General features: G+C 38.4%; 2 protein-coding genes across 2 annotated transcripts in view; one reads left to right on the top strand and one right to left on the bottom strand.

Moving 5' to 3' along the window:
* Positions 1 to 320: 320 nt before the first annotated feature.
* LOC144633561 (integrator complex subunit 1-like) lies at positions 321 to 14172 on the bottom strand. Its single transcript, XM_078492408.1, has 18 exons — positions 14052 to 14172; positions 12850 to 12882; positions 12455 to 12748; positions 11570 to 11766; positions 10584 to 10920; positions 10139 to 10223; positions 9447 to 9639; positions 7265 to 7410; positions 6485 to 6626; positions 6043 to 6080; positions 5425 to 5569; positions 3974 to 4085; positions 3351 to 3471; positions 2978 to 3055; positions 2491 to 2675; positions 1720 to 1816; positions 962 to 1053; positions 321 to 385 (listed from the first exon to the last, which is right to left on the bottom strand). The coding sequence occupies exons 1-18, from the start codon at positions 14098 to 14100 to the stop codon at positions 321 to 323; spliced, it is 2409 nt and encodes an 802-aa protein (XP_078348534.1). The 5' UTR covers positions 14101 to 14172.
* A 110-nt stretch (positions 14173 to 14282) lies between these two features.
* Positions 14283 to 19769, top strand: part of LOC144633560 (integrator complex subunit 1-like) — a 27401-nt gene continuing 21914 nt past the window's right edge. The window contains exons 1-10 of the mRNA XM_078492407.1: positions 14283 to 14578; positions 15164 to 15327; positions 15881 to 16126; positions 16508 to 16706; positions 17164 to 17263; positions 17388 to 17474; positions 18260 to 18331; positions 18457 to 18567; positions 18825 to 18905; positions 19012 to 19284. Coding sequence (XP_078348533.1) covers positions 14494 to 14578; positions 15164 to 15327; positions 15881 to 16126; positions 16508 to 16706; positions 17164 to 17263; positions 17388 to 17474; positions 18260 to 18331; positions 18457 to 18567; positions 18825 to 18905; positions 19012 to 19284 — 1418 coding nt within the window. The 5' untranslated portion in view covers positions 14283 to 14493. The remainder of the gene's footprint in view (positions 14579 to 15163; positions 15328 to 15880; positions 16127 to 16507; positions 16707 to 17163; positions 17264 to 17387; positions 17475 to 18259; positions 18332 to 18456; positions 18568 to 18824; positions 18906 to 19011; positions 19285 to 19769) is intronic.

The raw sequence follows: 19769 nt of genomic DNA, 5'->3' as shown, positions 1-19769 counted from the left end.
GAACTGTAAATCCTGTCACACTGTCAAGCTTACTCAACCTCAGATGGTTGTATTATTGAGTTTCTTTTCGAAGGTCAGATTACCATTACTACCTACTCATTAATACAACAAAAAGTTCTTACAGTTTGAAAATGTTATAGCAATGTAGCAGGTTTTTCCTTAAATGTTTTAGGACTCTTACTGATGGTCAAGTCTGTATAAGTCCTAACCCCCTTCCTCTCACCCACCCTATCCTACTCTCCTACCCTACAATGACATGACTTATCAATAAAAAATTCACTGTTATTTAGGCAAAGTTCTGAAAAATTTAGCTTGAATTCTTACTTTGTCATGAGCATTTCCATGAGACACTTCAACATTGGGAAATTATCCCATCCAGATTGGCCTAGTAAAGAAACAAAAACCAAGGATAAGGAACGTGCAAGGAAAAGAATTTAAATCCATTGCAGTCATTAAATATCGAACAAGACTAAAATTTAAGGTTCAAGTCAAGTCATGAGTTACCGGTATCTTCTAATTACCAAAACCATAAATGTAAGCCTTACAGAATTTCTTTAAACCTCAAATACTGTAAATTCATGTCTTCAAATTTAATGATCTAGGCTTCATTTAAACTGCATGTACACAACACCACACTGTATATGTCCAGGCATTGAAAATGTTAAACATTGCCAATTACTGGTACCAGTAAAGACATGTTTTAACCAATTTGGAGTAAGCTACTATTTGAGTATATTGTATGCAATACTTAGTACAGTACTTAGTATAGTGTCCACAATTAGTTTTTTTAAGCTAAATACCTCAGACACTTTAATAAAGTATTTCATTTATTTCATTATTATTGTTCATGGTATTTATACAATGTAAGAAGACTGGTTTATATGCCTGCTTTGGTATGTCTGTAAGTATAAACTGAAAATGGTAACATTGTGCAAAGTTGAAAAAAATAAAAAATAAATACCAATTGAAGATGGGTTTAGAGATGCAACTATAGCAAGTAAAATCCATCCTTTCCAGTATAGATTGGCAATTGCCAGTTTTGGAGCAGCATATCTGTAAAATCACAAAATAAGTCGGGTTTGTTGAAGCAGCACTGCTATGGTCAAAAGTGAGGGAATGTTCTTTTGGCTTCTAGATGACAAAAGGGCAAGAATGCAGGGCATAACTACAGAATACAGGGCCACTTTTGAAGACGTATATATCTGGTGGCTCGTTTGGCTCAGTAGTCACTTCCGAGCTACTAAATCTTTACACCAAATACTTTCACTGCCGAGCCAAACAAGCCACTTAATCTTCACACCGGAGACTTCCACTGCCGAGCCAAACGAGCCAAACGAGCCACTAAATCTACACACCGGAGACTTAGCGCAAAATGCAATAACGCACTATTCAATAATTTCTCGTTCTTACATCCACTGCCGAGCCAAACGAGCCACAAAATATACACACCGAAGAAAAAGAGCCATTACAATAATTCTTCATTCTTTACATCCACTGCCGAGCCAAACGAGCCACCAGATACACCATCTTCAAAAGAAGCCCTGCATTCTGTAGTTGCTCCGAATGCAACATTGGCTAAGGCAAAATCATACAATACTTCCTGGCAGTACTGTAGATCCAGTTCCACAACTTAGGGATATAAAAATCACCATGACTATTATAAAAATACGGCAGTATGCACACATCTGAGCCAGTTCTTGTTTTTAATCATTTACATACCCTGTAGGCAGGATAATGTCCTTGGGGTGATGATAGGCACACAGATTGAGAACAGCATCCAAGAGCTCCAAGCGATTCACTGAAAGAGATGAGTCTCCTGTGGAACAGGAAGAGAAGGAACAGAAGGATAAGTATTAGCTCATTGCAATCAAATTAAAGGTTTCAATTGAATTGAAGAAAAGTGTTTGTCATATGCAACTTTTGCAGCTCATGCCTCTCCTGCTGTGCAAAACTCATAAGCAACTTGCGTCATTATTGTAACAATACCTGTCTGTCTGTCTAAAAGTTTGACAACCTTTCTTCCCACATGCACAACGGTTGTAAACATGTGGTATACTGGTATGTAGGTTTGATTTACCTTTAACTAAATGAACCTTTTTAAGTGAGGAATGAATATTTTTTTAAGTGAGGAATGAATATTTGATTAATTTTTTTTCTTTTTTCTTTTTTTTTTGTTGATTGTTATTACATGATTACTTATTTAGATTAGCTACATGGTGATCTGTCTCGTATGGAGTGTTCCACTCTTTTACAGATTATCCTTTTGGCTTTGCTTGTTTGTGTATACATCTAGACTTAGATTTAATTGCCATTAAAATTGAAATAAATAAAAAAAGGTGTAAGTGTAAATCAACCCTTAAAATAGCAGCTGTACTGACCTAACGTTGACCTAATTGGTTGAACCTCAGATGTCTGTCAAGCATACAAGGGGCTGACTGCCTACTTACTAAAACTAGGTTTGGGATGTGGCACCTGTACAACTTTACAGACCTGATTGTGAGCCTTGTATCCATGGTGATGGTACTTTGATCGCTGCTACTCTCCTGACCAAGGCATCTGCGATCTCAAGGGTCTCAGGTGCAGTTAACGGCAGCTCGTTAGACAGGCCAATTATAATGGTCCTCATTAGTGTATCCTCTTGTACAGGAACTTCACTGACAATATTCAGCAACAAGCTGATAAAGAAATAATTTGACAGCAAGGACAGCATTAAAATAAGCTCTTTAATACAATCCTAACTTGTTATATTTGATGCCAAATTTACATATATACAGGTATTGGCAGTAGAAAACAAAAACATACACATGTAAGACAGGCCTTAAAAAAAGCTGTCAATTTAAAGTTAATAATTCCTTCATCTCATCAGGAATTAGAGATACTTTCAATGCTCTTTCAAGTGTTTCACCCAAACATGCAGCATTATCTCATCAGATTTATTAACATGTACAAAGTATTTTATTACTGAAACATTTTTCACCTTCTATCATTCTCTGGAGGCCAGTTGTCTTTACCCACATAGTTTTCAGCAGGATCCAGGAAAAGAACTTTGTTCATGCTGGAAGAAAAGAAAAACGAAGCACATTTGTAATTACATTAAGATTGTCTTGTGAGACTGCTTGGGCAAGGGTATTCTTGAAAGTACATGTACAGCTTCTTTAAGTTTGTATTTACATGATGACAGCAATAGTAACATCAATGATGATGAACATGTTGGTAATATTGTTGTTAATCCACAACAAATCACACTTAATAAAATTTTATTAATGCATGATTCTACATGTACATGTAAATGAATAACGTTGTCATGTTTTAGTTCAAATCATGTGATGTTCTTTGCATACACTTCTTACCATGACAAGAAATCTTTCCCACTTGGACTGAACATTTTAGGTACAACAATGTGTAACCACCAGACAGCATCCCGTTGGATTGTAGACACTGACTTCTGGAATTCCTGCAGTCCAGACATGTCTGCAAAATAGAGTGGTGTTCATTTGAGTATTGTAAAACAAAAAGCAAAGTAATTAGACACACCCCACAACCTGCAAGATGCACAAGTCTGAGGGATCATCCTCTGCAGCAGAAACAAACAGCGAAAACAACAGGAAATGCTCCTTTTTTATTTTCAAAATGGGTACCAGTCAGTCGCATGGTCTGAATTCAGATTTTAGATACCTTTCAAGAGCCCACGCCCAGGTTCAACGTCTCGACCTTGTACTCGGGCACTTAAAGGTCTTTGGGTACTTTGGTTTTCTGTGCGTGAACATGACACTATTTTGTGCCGGTGCCCAGGTACCAGTGCTCAGGCACTTAGTGTGAACACGGCCTTTGTTTACCTTTGTAACTTTTGCATGTGCCAGGCAGCACATGGAAACTAAGCAAAGGAATTATGCTGGCCAATCACAAAGACCATCAAAGTTAACCAAGACAGTGAGAGCTTAATCACATTAAGGACTGAACTAGTGAACATTACCTTTCTTTTCCCCTCTTGCAGATGTGCTGTTATATGCATCCTTAATGCTGGGCGTGATACTAAGAAAGGTTGCCATGGTGATAAGATCTGCCAAGGAAAGCAGCATGCGCTCCTGTAAACAAACAAACAATGATGGGTACTACAGTTTCTTTTTTTCCTGAATGATACTCAGTTCTTGTAATCCATAAATAAATATAGTTTACAATACACTCATTATCTTAAACACTTTGCAAACATGTACACATGCTGTTGCTTGGCTCAAACTCAAACAGGGTGCAAAGAAATTAAATTTTCCAGCTTGCCTTTCAGGCAAGTTGTAGCCAGGATGTACTAGTCCAAAAGTCACTTTAACTAGCCCGAGTTCTGTCAGGCAAGTGCAGGATAAAATCAACTAGCCTGGGGTCCATTTCTCGAAGGTCCCGAAACGTTCTTGCACCCGGAAAGCCATAGCAAAATCCTAAACCCTTATGATTTCAGAGCTGTTTCATTCACATCAGTGCTCGACACTAACTTTTTTGGATACTAGGCAATTGGCTAGTAGGTACAAATAATCACTAGCCCACAAGGACAAGTCACTAGCCCCACCCCCCCCCCCCTTTAAAAAAAAAAATAAAAACAGCCAAGTTTGAATCAGCTAATCTCTTAGCACTATATTTGTTTGAGTCCACACAAGTACATCATTCTTTCCTTCACTGAGACGCAGCAACGATGCTATCATCCAACTCGGTTAAGAATTTCTTGACCGTGGATCACACTTCTTTTTCTCTTCATGCTGTGTGTGGTCCTCTGGTGAACAATGTAAATCTGGCTCACGATTATTGGCCCTTGAAGGCGGTTTTCTTGTAGGTAAAGTGTTACAAAAGCTTGAAATCCCAAGAAAAAACCCCAAGATGGCCGACTTATTATGGCTCTCTCCCAGGTCCCTTTTGGGTGTCATGGAAACGAGGACAGAGGGTCTTTTCCAAGATGGCGTCAGGTTTGCGAGTTGATCGTACGATATAAATCCGTATGCAATGTGGGTCGCAAGCGCTCTGGTTTAAATTACTCAAGCTATGGAAACTAGATCCTGATGAAGGTTTCTGGGAGAAAAGCTTCCCAAGTTATAGAGTTGTAGTTGATTTATTTTTCCACGAATTTACTAGTCTATGGGCTAGTAGGAAAGTACTTTTACTAGCCAAGCATGAAATTTTACTAGTCCTGGGCTAGTGTACTAGCATTAGTGTCGAGCACTGCACATACTTTTAACATGAACAGAAGTTCCCTTCATACAAATTTTCAGGCCAATACACTTCTTCGTTCTTAAGAAACTGATGTCTAAAAATGGCCTTGTGGGCCCGTAAAGTTTCCAGGCCTTTCGAGAAATGGGCCCCTGGCCACAAAATTCAGAAGCCCTGGGCTATCGGACATGCACTTCTTTGCATGCTGCTCAAGGCAATTTATATGTAACTAACCTTTATGGAAGCATCCAGGTCTCTAAACTGACTCTCTGTTCTTTCCTTCATGAATCCACGGCACAAAGCAACAAAATCCATATCATGTCTGAGTGCTCTGACAATTTCCCTTAACAAGGCACGTGATGCTCTCAGGTAATCTTCTCTAAATAACAAGATAACAAAAGATGTAAATGTAAAAGTGTTTTTATCTTCCTTTTTTTAAATGTACAGTGGAATCGCAATTTTTTTGAACATCTAAGGGAAATGAAAGTTGTTCCAAAAAATCAGAAGTTTGAGAAATGAAGAGCAAAATTGCAGTGGTTGACTGCGAGAAAGAAAGCCAAGGGACATGACTTTTGGTTTGAGTTATCAGGAGGTTTGAGAGATTGAGGGTTTGAGATATCATGGTTCCATCGCACATATATTAAATGTACAGTTGCTTGCTAGAGCACAAAGAATCTTGGTCATGACTTCGGGTTTTTTGTTTTTTATCAATTCTCCATGAATGCTATTTGCTGATGTCTAAAACTGGCATTCATTTGGTGTCTGAGACTGGACAAATTAAAACATGGCTACATCTTTGCTTGACAGAAAACATATTAATTTTTTACAATTGTTACGTTATCAGTAGCTTACTTGTTGGTCAGCAGGTCTTGAAATACCATAGCCAGCAACTGCGAAGAAATATATTGGAAATGTTGGTTACAACTTCTCAATGTCTGTTTTAATAAAATTCTTCCATTTATGATTTTATTGATCAGAACTAACTATGGCTTAAAAGGAAAAATAGAAAAGGCACACATGTGCATGTGTTGTGGTTCAATTTTTCCCTTGGTACAATTTAGCATTTTCCTTTCTTCTGGTGCATGGTAATAATATTAAATAATAATAAATAAAAATAAAGAAAAATGTCAGATTGTACCAAGGATAATTGAACCACAACACATGCGTACAGTATTAACAAAATAAATGCAGTTAATCAAAATGATACCTGTAGAATACACAGTTATAAAAATAAGTGAAAATAATATTTTAGCTGTTAGAAGTCAAACACAATCAGCAAAACTTCCTTACAAACCTTGGCTGCCCTTTCTTGGTTGCTCTGGAAGATAGTACCAAGTAGAGCCATGTTGTTTGGATTCCGAGTGGTGGACAGTTCATTATAGATCACATACTTTAATACTGTTCCTAAATTCTCTGAGTGTTGGTTAGCCAACTCCCTTTGCAAAGAAAAAGCAAAATTGGACTCATACAAATGGTTCATTTATATTTTTAAATGATATTAATGCTCAGTGACCTAATGTTATTGAAAAGTGTTCCTGGTCAATGGATGACTGTGGTCAGCTTGAAGACTGCACAAAGACTGTCGCAAAGTGAAGGTTGGGTTCCCTGTGATATCCAGGAGAGCATCAAATACACTTAGTTAGCTGCATCGGCAGCCTGTTGGCAGCTCCAACTGCAATATAAATGGAGACTGCTCCCATGGCTGCCAAATCCTGGCAACTTAGGCATGAACCCACATGTGAAAGGGGAAAAAACAGGCACCCGTCACACTGATGAGACAATGGGAAAAGGGTGAGGGGAAGGGGGGGGGGGGGGGGTCACAATTGCTGTCTACACCATGAAGTGATGTGGTCACCTGGAGAGCCCATGGAATCCCTGCAATGTGCAGATATCGATGTTACTGGTCACAGGGCAACACAACAATCACTCTTGTTACGGTAACTCTGTTATATTGTATTTATAACTGCAGTGTGCATTTAAGCTTGAAGGTGTAGAATGATGTACTGCTTGGGAGCTTTGTGGTAAAGTTCTGCATTTATTTTTACAGATTATATAAATAGCAATGTACACATACTTGATACAATTTACATAATGGTTGGCAAGCGGCTTGGTCTTGAGTCTAATTCTGATCAGATTGCTTATCACTTCAACATCTTCACCGCCATTAGTGTTACAGTTCAGTGCAAGAGACATGAGCAGCTCCTGAGCTGGCCGAGTCAGCTGCAACACAACAAAAAAATCAAACTCAGAGACTCAAAGGACAGTGCAGAATGCAATATGGCCAATCAATCGACAGCATGATAATAATTTTCCAGAATAATTTCGCTTGAGAATAAGTCAAATGAGTTCACCTTTCAGTTCAGTATTGAAGCAGCAAATGTGATATTTGTGCTTTTCGTGCAAAGATTTGTAACATGATACCTTTGTTTTTCTCTTAGACTGCTATGATGCGTTTAAGTCTAATTAAATTAACGCCACGGATTCTACAAGAATCATACCGCATTGTCTCGTGTCTCCTTCAGCATTTAGAAAACAACCTAAAAAATTACAAATTTTCAGAACAGTGCACGAGCAGAGCACAAACTATAAATTAAAAAGCATAAAATGTCGAAATTGCGACTTTCCCCCCGAAATTGTCGATAAAAATGGCGGCTTTTTCCCCGAAATTGTCGATAAAGCATTTCGTGCGCCAGATCATGCTCTCGCCACGGTCTGGTGAGCACGTCACACGCTCACTCAAGCATGAAGCCGAGAAGCACGTAGTGTGAAGATTTCTTTCAAGAAATGTCGGAAATGTCACGAAAGCATGTTCAAACAACTTAAGAGGCAGAGGTTTTACAAAATAAAACGGAGGTTAGTTCAACCGATGGAGAACAAATCAAAGGAAAGGAAGTGACGGATGTAATATGATACTGTTGTTTTTCTCGCAGATCGTTGTGATGCCTTTTAAGTTTAATTAAATTAACGCCACGGATTCTACAGGAATTCTACCGCATTGAAAAGCACACCACGTTAGGCTTTAATACAAAATTTCTAAACACGTCCCTGTTAATTATTTTAATTTTCGATAGCTCGAATTTCAGTTTGATATTGAAACGGTAAACGAGATACTTTTGTTTTTATCAAAAACATGTAACATTACACTTTTGTTTTTGTCGAAACACTATGACGCCTTAGTGTTTAATTCAATTAATTTGTGGTTGTAACTTGGCGCCAAGGAGTCTACACGAATCCTTCTGCAGAAGAAACACGCAATGTTCCCGATGTAGACTGATCTGCGCATGCGTTTAGCACAAAGTATTTTGTTGCAGAAACAATTTTACCACAAGGAGAGCATAGTGCTTTCTGAAACAAATATATACCTTGAGTTCTTCAATTGTAAGTATCGTAAATACACTCCCCGTTATACCAAGAGCACACGGTCAGGTTCTCTCCATCCCCTCCCCCCTTTACAGAAATAATTAATTAATTGATATTAATTAATTTATTGGTGATTAAAAGTTTACACCGCATTAGCGGTTTAGTGGTTTAGTGATTTAGTGGTTTAGTGGTTTAGGGGTTTAGCAAACGCCAACCCACCAAACCATCACAATAGTGCATTCTGCACTAAAAAGATCAGACATTCTTTAGTATTGTGTTTGCAAGTTACATGTAAGTTAACAAATACAAATTACACAAAGTTCACTTTTTATTAATTCCTGAGACGTTTAACATACTACTTCACATTATGTTCAAAGTAGAAAAATGCTAACTTTCAATTCAAATGAAAACTTCGCCATGGAACAAAGCAAAACGTCAAAATTTAAAAAAAAAAAACATTTGCAAAACAAAACAAAATTCTAGCAGACTTTCAGTCAGTAGTTAAAATGAAAAGGTAAAAGCAATCTAGTTTATGTACACTGTTAGTAGTTCATAGCTAAAATAAATTTAAATAAAGTGTACATGTAATAAAGTCACATATACTGGGTTTTCTTTAGTAGTGTAGCAGCTCTTGTAAGCTTGTAATTCTACAATGTACTGGTCCTCTTGTGCAGCAGTTGCTATTGTTTTGGGGGCAAGGGGCATTGTTCCTGTTGTTTGCTCTACTGTTATCTCGAAGGGTAGCGAACCATTCATGTGGGACCTTGTGGGAGTTGTTATAATTAATGCTCACAACCCCTTTCTTTCAGGTGCTGTCCATTTACATACCGAATAACAAAGTAAATCAAAAAATAAATTTTGCTCAGGATTTAATGGTTTCCCACAATTGACAGTACCTTGGGGTTTTGTAGCCACATCTCTAGCCTTTGTGACACCAACAGTCTGATCTGACTGTAACCACAAGTGACCGTCAGTAGTTTCAACAGGTTGCGTGTGATGCTATCCAGTGTCTGACGTCTTGTTAACTGGTCATGGACAAGTTCTAGGATGTACGTCTGGATATTGTGCTCAACAGATGCTGACATGAACCTAAAGGTACATCATGAATGAAGCAGAATATTAATATGATGTGCACGTAGAATAATTTGAGGTATGGGTAATTCCTGACTGTTTTCACTGTCTGCTGTTTCGAGAGTTGCATTGATTCAGTATGTCATGCTAGCGTACATGCATATTAAATAATAATATTTTATTGTTAAGATTTTAAATACAGTTTAACAGGGCTGCAAATATTTTTTTTTCACTTGAAAGGACCTATGTCCTACTAAGACACCATCGTGGTCGGACAAAACAAAATTTTGGTCGGACATCACTAAAAACAAAAGCTTTAATTTTATTCATTGTTGCCGTAAAATGATTTACCGTCAAAAAATTGTCTGGACATCATGTCCGCCCACTTGGGATTTCATTGGACATGAACAAATTTTGGTCGGCCAATGTCCGATGGCTGACTGTTATTTGCAGCCCAGAAGCTGGTTTAACCTACAGACTATAAATGTACACTTAGCTTTATAGGGTAATTTTTCACCTTGATATTACTGGTACGTTTTCTTCTTCAAGCGACGTAGATGTTTCCATTTCCTCAACAACTTCTTCTTCCTCTTTTGGTGGAACTGTTGAAGACAAAAGAACAAAGCAATCTTATTGAGAATATTATGAATTTTCAAATTTCATAATTTGCAAATGAATAAAGTCATGATGACCATCACATTTGTAAAAATAAATGAAAAAATCAAAAAACAAAATGCCTTCAAACTTTTGTTGTTTGGCAGTCAGGCACGTTAATTTTTTAACTGATGTGAAAAGGGACTTCTGTGTCTTTACAGTTCCTGAAGCTAAGGTGATTTGTTTCCATGCATGTACTAAATGTACCGGTACTAGTTAAGAATAGAAAGTCTATGGCATGAAAAGCTGAAATAGATAATGTTAAAGTCTACTTTTAATAATTTAATAATAAATTAATAGTTTACAACCTGCACCCTGTGTTCCACTAGTAGCAGCCTGTTCAGAAGCCGTCTGTTTCCCTGTAGGATCACTGTGCTGTCGTGCCAATGTTCGTGGTGCAGTTTTAGTCCCAAACGCTGTCCATATGTTCTCAACAAAGCTCCGGCAATGTTCATTATCAACCCATACTCTGTCTCCTAGAGCATCTTCAACATAGACTTTTACAAACGATTCTGGCCAGTCATCTTCATCTTGGAAGGCATAGAGTAGGATGTTACATGCCATCATGGGTACCAAGGTGTTTGCTCCTTTGGCTGGCTTGATGTTCAAGGAGCCTCCTTCCCTCTTTAGTATGCTTGTGAGTGCCTGCATTGAAAATTATACATTTAATGTCTGTTCCAGAGGGAAACAGTTACCAGACTGAGTAATTTTGTTTCAACACCGAGGAAAACATTAAGATTCAAGGTTTTCATGTTTTTATAATATTAAATGTCACTGTAACTTCCCATTAAAAAGGAATATACCCATAAAACTACATACATATAAACTGATTCAGTTTGTCTTGATTTTTAAAGTAATAAAAAGTGATTTAATTCTGCTGACTAACGTTTCTTCTGTTGGCCTGATGGTTAGCACGCTGAACTCCAGATCAAGCAGTCTGGGGTTTGAACGCTGGCCGGGGTTATTGTGTTGTGATCTTGGGCAAGACACCCTACTCTCACTGTGCTTCTTTCCACCCAGGTGTATAAATGGGTACCAAAAAAATAATGCTGGGAGGGTACCCTGCAATGGACTAGCATTCCATCCAGGGGGGAGTAGAAATACTACTAGCTGCTTAATGCAACAGAAACCGGATAATATTAAGCTCCTGGCCAGCAAGTATGAGCCACTTGGCCCGAGGATATATCATATTTGCAGGTCCTCTGCATTAACTGTAAAGGGACTGAAGCATCTCCCAACCTATACGATATTTAAAAAATGAGAATGGTCTGCAATACATGAACTCTTGACTCACCTCAACCACTCTGTTCGAGAGAAAGAATTCAGGCCTGCTCTTCGCCAAGTACATCAAATTCATGAGCATGATGGTATCTGGTTTGGCTTTGTTTGATTTCAGATTCTTTATAGCTCCCAGAAGAATGGCATCAACTCTTAACTTGTTTCCACTAGCATCTGCATCAAGTATCTGATCCTCAAGTTCTGATGGACTCACTAGAATTGCAAAATTGGTGTTAGCTGGTGTTAGCCACTTAAAAGATTTCTGAAAGGCAGTCTGAGAGTAACCTAAAAACATAAATCTCATACTCGTGATGCAGTGAGTTGAACTGTGTGAGCAACAACCAATCAGATTTAACAACATGGCTCTCTGTGAGCATGAAGTTTATTGCGTCAAATCTCAGATGCCTTATGAGGGGGAAAAATAATTTAAGTGCAAAGAGACACTTCCATTCCACTCAGGGCAAGCAATTGTTGGTCTGTAACATGTAGCTTTTAAAAAGCTGATAACGGATTAATAATAAAACTGAACAGTTTGCTTAAAATCCATTTCCAGGGGGTTCATAAACCATGAAGTAGGTAGCTGGTAAGGTTTGAGTAGAATTTTTCTTTATTGCAGCTTCAATGCTGGGGAAAAAGTCACGTAGCACTGCAAATCACATTGGGAATCTCTAGCAGTAGCAGATCTTGGCGAGGGGCTTGAGGCATCCAGGTCACCACCATACTTTTAGCCCAAGTTAACTTAGGCATGCAGGGCCAAAAAAAAATATTTTGTAGAGTGACCCCCTTCCCCCTTATTCCAGGGTCTAGATGATCAGGCCCCCCACTTGTCTGAAGATCAGGATCTTCCACTGTCTAGTTTGTGTATTAAGTTTGATTATCCGCAATTCAAGTATCCATGTACCTTCAATAGGAGTGACTTGTCCATGTGATAGAGACTGAGTACTAGTTCCAGATCTCTTGCTGCTCTCTCCATCTCCAGCCTTGAAGGAATGGGACGGATAAGTAGGAGAGGATATCTTGGGTCTCTTGGAAGCACCAAGAGGAAGGGGACTGGATGGCTCTCTCTTCCTGTCAGACAGGGATGAGCTTCCAGGCTTCTTTGAAGGCAGGGGTGGTGGTGGTTTGAGTGGTTGAAGAGGTTTTAATGGCTGAAGAGGTTTAAGCTCACTTTCTGAAGGTCTGGAACCTCTACTTCCTGTCAAGAAAAAAAAAATTAAAAATTAAGGTGAACTTTTTGGTTCATATGGTTTATTCTGGGATGAAATTCCTCCAATTCGAAATTTTCAAACATCTCACCAAGTGCAATGAAGTCTCCAGGTGGTGGATGACCTGTGCAGCGAAGAAAATAAAGTCAACTTGGGACTGATAACATGCTTAGGGGGTCTGTATCCCAGAGATGATTAGGAACATGCAACAAACAACTCAGCTCTTGACTCATGAATAAATTATGCAAAAAATTATTTACATGTACATGTACCAAGGGATGCTGCTCAAACCTTGGTTTATCCCCTCCCCCCAGTAAAATCTACTTTTGTACAGTTCATTTAGGAGAGTACAACACTATCATAATAATAGAATACCGGTAATATAAAGCCTACACCTAAACCATAAGTGGTCTGGTCTTGACTGGATTAAATGCTACTAAGAACAAAGAAATATAATTGATTTTAATGCTACTCTTGGCATTTAACAGAACCTATTTCTTCAAGGCCTGGTTTCTTTTGAAAATATCTATATCCTTCCCCTCTAAATGATTTTTTTTTTATTTGAAACCCCTCACCCCCACCTCTCCAGAAATTGTAGCCTGTATATTACACTGTAGCAAGTGTTTCTGTACTCCCCCCTCCCCCTACCCCACACCAGCCTCACTCAGAGGCATGTACCCCAGGGGGGGGGGTGTACTTGGGGTTTCAAGTGACAGGGATGATCAAATGATTGATTCCGGGATATTTTTGGGTAGGAAGACTTGGCAAGTATTGTTTTTTTATTCGAGTAGGGATGTTTTGGGGTATTCAAAACAATCTGAAGAATTGTGGTAGTGCCTTGGCTGCGTAGTTCTGCGAATAAAGTACAAACAAACATGTTTTCCTGTTTATTTTTGTGGGGTCAATTTTTGATCAAGAGATTTTTTGGGTCATTTTGGAAGACCTAGGGATTTTTTAGGTCTTGGTTTTTGCCCCCATTCGATCATCCCCGTCACTTAAAATCCCGAGTACCTCCCCGCCCCCCCCCCCCCCCCCCCGCTGGGGCATGTACATGTAGATCAAGATGTATGGCTATTTTCTAGAACTACATACACAGACGTACACCTCTAGCAGTCGTAAATTAATAAAAGATTCTAAGAAAAATCAATACAGACAGAGGTCACATCAAACAAAGATCTCTCAGCTGAACAACTTGTTATTAAAATTCAAGATCCCGGGTCAAGATGCAGAAATAAATCAAATAATAAATGTATTTTAAACAATATACTGAAGGTAAAATGAGCGTTTTCTAACCACGTGGTCCTGGTTTAGGCCTTCTTGCACCGGGTCCACCCTTGTTCATGCTGACAGAGGCAAAAGAATTCAACAAATCACTGCATCAACAAAACACAAAATCTGTCCGCTGTGGCCGCCATTTTGTTGGAAGCAAATTTGTTTCCAGTCTTTTCCAGTCTCCTTAGCGGGTTCGAATTAGAGCCGTCGTTATGTTCCAGCGGTATCTATATTTGTAAACAAAATGGCGGACAAACCAGGAGACAAACCGAAGTCAAGAGAAAAGAACTCAAAATCTTCCAAAATCGGCAAATTGGAGTTACCGATAAGAGAGCATAGAAGCAAGTTGGTTAAAGCAGTGGATGATAATGATTTTTTGGTAATTGTGGGAGAGACAGGAAGTGGGAAGACAACACAACTTCCACAGTTTCTTCATAAAGCTGGTTTCACATCCAGAGGAGAGATGATCGGTGTAACGCAACCAAGACGTATTGCTGCTATTTCTGTAGCAACACGTGTGTCTGAAGAATTAAACTGTCAGTTAGGAGGTGAGTCGGGGGTCTTTCAGTGACAAGTATAAAATGTCCTGCCGCTGGAAAGGATTGGATCGGAACGTGACGAAATAACGCCGCTAATCGATGGCATTAATGACCAGTGCGCGGGAAATTTCGAAACAGTGCAAAGATGACGCTTAATACAGCGCTTGTATGGGAATCCAATTTCAGTCAGTCAGTCGGGCAGTCAGTCAGTCACAGTCAATCACAGCTGTACAGTGTAGCCAACCAGGTAGACGTGCAGTTATTGAAATATATAGTCAGTCACACAGTCTGCCAAGCAATAAAACAGACAATTAGACGGTCTTGAAAAAAGAGTCAGTCAATTAGACAGAAAGTTTATTAGTCAATCAATCATTTAGTTGATCAGACAGTCAGTTAGTCAGTCAGACAGACAGACAGACAGACCGATAATCCATTAATTAATTAATCAATCAATTAACTGATTGCATGATCAGTCTGTAACATAGAGAGACGAACAGAAAAACAGGCTTAGGGCTGAGTACAATGTACTTCAACAAGAAAAGAGTTACCAGTACTGACAAACTTATATGTAATGTACTATACATGTACCTCCAGAAACTGTTGGTTATCAAGTGCGGTTTGACGACAACACCAGTGATAAAACCCTCATCAAGTATATGACTGATGGTTGCCTTTTGCGAGAGTTTCTTGATGATTCAGCACTTAGCAAATACAGTGTTATCATCTTAGATGAAGCTCATGAGAGAAGTTTGGACACTGTGAGTATCAATTCTACAGTTATTCCCTTATTTCAAAATTCTATGCATTAAAATACTTCATCTGCAAGTGAGTAATTAATTTCACTCATGGCTTCGGCAAAGTTTGAGTCTGGTGACTGTTGAATGCACTCTAAATTCTCCATTATACATTTTACAGAGAGTTCGGAGTCTGTTATGTCTGACATGCTAGAACTTAAGCTACCTTGACATAGGCGTTTGTTGACATTCATGCCAAAATAACTGAAAAAAGCCAATCCTTGCTGAAGCAAAAAACTATGCATCTGGTGCCATTGCTGATCACATTCTCTTTCTGCAGTTAAATACTTTACTCTTACCCTTTTTGGCAAATTCATTTATAGCCTGTGTACTATCACCGACTGTCCTCAAGAGTGGGCAGCTGTACACTGCTGAAATTTTAAACACAATTATTATGATGAACATTTCTTCAATTCATAGTTAATCTGTACATGAGTTCAACATACTGATGTCATTCATAAACACCACTTGTTGTGATGACATTAAAAAAAGCTGTTTGTTGCTCTTTGTTATGCAGGATATACTTTTTGGTCTTGTAAGGAAGTTATTTCACAGTCACAAGAAAAGTTCAGATGGCAAAAGTAAACCTGCCAGGGTTCCAAAACTTGTCATCATGTCAGCCACCTTAAATCATGACAAGTTCTCTGAATTCCTTGGTGGTTGTCCAGTTTTTGAAATTCCTGGTCGCTGCTATCCTGTTAAAAATATTTTCTTGGACTATGTTGGTGTTAAGGACTTGCAGACACCTAATTATCTGAAAAGGGTAAGTTAAAACATCACATCACATTTTTGTATATTTTAGTGTTTTATAAGCTGAATAGCTAAAAGAATTTTTTGACATGCTCTAGACAATAATTTATTTGTAAACATGTACAGTCAATAATCATTCAATTTTGCATTGATCCCTTATTTTTTAAACCAGGTAAAGTCTGTGTCAAGCCTAGTGGCACATACAGGCCAGAGCTTATCCCAATTTTCCTCCCTTTTTTTTGTCATGGCCTTTCTTATTGATCCTTATGCCAATGTTTCTTCCTTGCCTCCCCTGCGGCACTTGTGTGATGCGTTGTTTAAAGATGAAGTCATAACATATCAACAAAGTCATGTGCACTCTAGCTAAATGTTAATAAATGGTTTTGTTTCATAGGCTGTGGAGACAGTAATGAGAATCCATCTTGAAGAGCGTCCTGGAGACATACTGGTCTTCTTAACAGGTCAGGAAGAAATTGAACATGCTTGCGACAAGCTGTTTGAGGCTGCAGAGAAAGTAGATTATACTCATGACGTTCATTACAGTGAAGTGGAAGCCATGCTGATTCTACCTCTTTATGGATCCATGACAACAGGTTTGTGCAACAAGCCTCCTTCACTGCTGTTATCCGGGTCGCTGCACAACATTTCTCTCCTCTCAGTACTCCTTAGAGCAAAACAATGACCCTTCCAGCAGTTAAGCTCATTGCAACTTTGGTCAGCTAAGTTAAGAACTACTGGGTTATTGTACAGCAAATTTGATGACTTCACCAATCACAGGTTGTCTTAAATCTGTGGCACACGATACACTAACCCTGGATGTCAGAGGCTTTTTTTTCAAGGCAATATCCTCGGAGACCCAGGAGCAGTTAGTGGGGGCGAAATGAAGTAATAAACCGGGCAGAAATTGTAGTGACAAAAGTTTTTGATCGCTACGATTTCTGCCCAGATTATTGCTTTGTTTCTCCCCTACTGACTACCCCTGGGTCTCCGAGGACACATTTGTATGATGGTTTCAAATGAGCTACTATTGAAATGGTCTTTTTCTTTTAGAACTGCAGAAAAGAGTTTTTGATCCTCCCAGTCCACCTGTAAGGAAGGTTGTGGTAGCAACCAACATTGCAGCAACATCACTAACCATTGAAGGGATTAGGTGAAAAGTAGTATAATTTATATTTATTAATGTATTTTATCTTTTCCTTTGCATGCATAATCGATTCCTCTCTTTGCCTATAATCCTATATAGTCCCTAACCAAGTTGTTGTATCTTTTTACAGATATGTAGTGGACAGTGGTTTTGTGAAACAGTTATCTTACAATCCCCGCACAAGACTGGATTCTCTCAATGTTGTTTTAATATCAAGGTACATGATTACTGTCTTACTCAATTAATAAATAAAATTCAATGACAATTTATTGAAAATAAAAAAATAAAAAATATTTATTGCCTCTCCTTTCTTTGATATTACTCCAGCGTGTCCAATCGATGAAAATCGATCATCGGGAACCAATCGATATAATCAATATAATCGATAAAAATCAATCGATTAATATCGATTGGTTCCATTTATCGATTAAAATCGATACTCACAATTCACGTCCTCTTAATTGTATCGATTTTATTGATTAATATCGGTTATAAAAAATAAATGAACGTACTTTTGATACTGGTTTGCTTTGCATCAGCCGAAGTAAATGTTGCTTCTAAAACATTTGGTAACTACGTTCAAATAGGGCTGTTGTAACTTCATAGCGGACCGAAAACTGTTTCTGTTACATATATACAATACTGGGTAAGACTCAATTGCCAATTATGTGTAGCACAAACGTATCTGAAATCATTATTAAACGATTGCAACTGACAATCATTATAATCGATAAAAATCGATGAAAATCGATACTCACAACTCTTTGGGTCATCGCTTTTCATCAATTTCCGATAGCAATCGATTAATTGCTATTGATTATTATCGATTACAATCGATTTTATCGATTATCGAAATTCATCGATTGGACAAACCGGGATATTACTAACGATTTTCTTCTCTTGCTAAAGTCATGATCAGTTTGACGCTTCTAATAAACATCAATTCCTAGTTTTATAAATTCCATTCAAAAGGTCTGAAGATTTCTAAATTTATATTTTCAGGTCTGAAGCCATTCAAAGAGCAGGAAGGGCTGGAAGAACTGCACCTGGGAAATGCTTTCGACTTTATTCAAAGTAAGATCTTACGGGACTCCGCCGAATACGAAGTACATGTATGTATATATAATGCGGTATTAATTGCTGTCTCAAAATCGTAATTCAGTTTATAGTAATGTTTTGTCTTGTACTTTATCTTTTAGGGAAGTTTATGAGACAGCAATGACAGAAGAAACAATCCCTGAAATTCAGAGAACGAGTCTGGGCCATGTGATACTTTATCTGAAATCTATGGGAATACACGATGTTTTAGGGTATATAAAACTTTTAATAATTTTAAATAAAGGCCACATGCAATCTGGAAAAAGAGAATCTGTACACAAGTCTGAGCAAAATCAAAAAAGTTGAGTCATAACTGGTCGAAATGCCTTTTAGTATGTAATATATGTAGTACTATATAGAAAAAACTGCCTGAGATTTGCGTTTATTGTCATCTATTGTAAAATCCTTGTGAGAGAGAACTAAGAATTAACCCACCTTTTTGTTTTTGTTTTTGTTTTTGTTTTTGTAGTTTTCAGTACATTGATCCACCAGAAGAGAGAATGATTTTGGAAGCATTAAAGCAACTCTATTTCTTTGATGCACTAGACAGGTACATGTAGATTTTAGTTCCTTGCTCCTATGCTCAAAATAATGATGTTAAAAGTTCCAGAAAAAAATTCTGTCTGAATAATAATATTATGAAATTTGTTTTTCAGTGGTGGAAATGTCACTTCCCTTGGTCGTCAAATGACAGAATTCCCACTCTCTCCAGGCCTTTCCAGGACCGTTATTCTCTCAGCCAGTCTGGGCTGTGCAGACCTGGTACTTGCAGTGGCTGCCATGTTATCCGTGGAAAATGTCTTTGTTACTCCAGGAGGAAAAAAGAATTTATCAACAGCTACCAAGGCTCATAAGGAACTTGCTGAGGAAGCAGGCGGGACAAATGACTTTGCAACCTTACTGTATGTCTACAGACAATGCCATTCAAGGTTAGTATAATTACCAAAAAGAACATTAATTCTGTAAGGCCAAAAATGTCGGCTGCTTTTGTAGGTCAGACCAAGTTTTGTATAAGATTGGTGGGGGCTCAACCGTTTTGATGGGGCTTTTCAGAAGTACGTACAAATATTTCTCAAGGTGGAGGACGTACAGGCATGTTTCCTTCCTAAGTGTAACTTTCAGTAAAGATGATGACGAGGGGGGAAGGGAGTAGCCTGCGTGGCAGGCTAGGAAGGGAGGGGGTGGGGGACAGGGTTTATTGAGTTTGTACTCGGGGTGTGGGGGGGGCTTATATTCAGAAGGGATTTTACATTTTATTAATTGTGTGACTGATGGACTAATGACGGAGTTGACGGAGTAAGTCGACAAATTCCTTTCTGATGACGTAGCTGTACTGAGATCCGTGTAGTGTCTGTGATTGGTTATTACTTACGCGCAACAACCAATCAGAGGCAGCACATAAATCTCTGCAACG

This window comes from Oculina patagonica, chromosome 12, assembly GCF_052425735.1.
Source record: "Oculina patagonica isolate OP01 chromosome 12, crgOcupat, whole genome shotgun sequence".
NCBI lineage: Eukaryota > Metazoa > Cnidaria > Anthozoa > Scleractinia > Oculinidae > Oculina > Oculina patagonica.
The sequence above is the reverse complement of the archived record's forward strand: the minus strand, read 5'-3'. Positions and strand labels throughout refer to the sequence as shown.

Bases quoted from the DNA above. Each gene is read 5' to 3' on its own strand.
- LOC144633561 (XM_078492408.1), bottom strand. From the start codon at position 14,100: ATGAACAAGGGTGGACCCGGTGCAAGAAGGCCTAAACCAGGACCACGT. The intron at 5,570-6,042 runs GTAAGCTACTGA...CTTGTTATTTAG, and splicing joins CAAGACCTGCTGACCAACAA to AGAAGATTACCTGAGAGCAT. The intron at 1,054-1,719 runs GTATGTAAATGA...GTGATTTTACAG, and splicing joins GACATTATCCTGCCTACAGG to ATATGCTGCTCCAAAACTGG.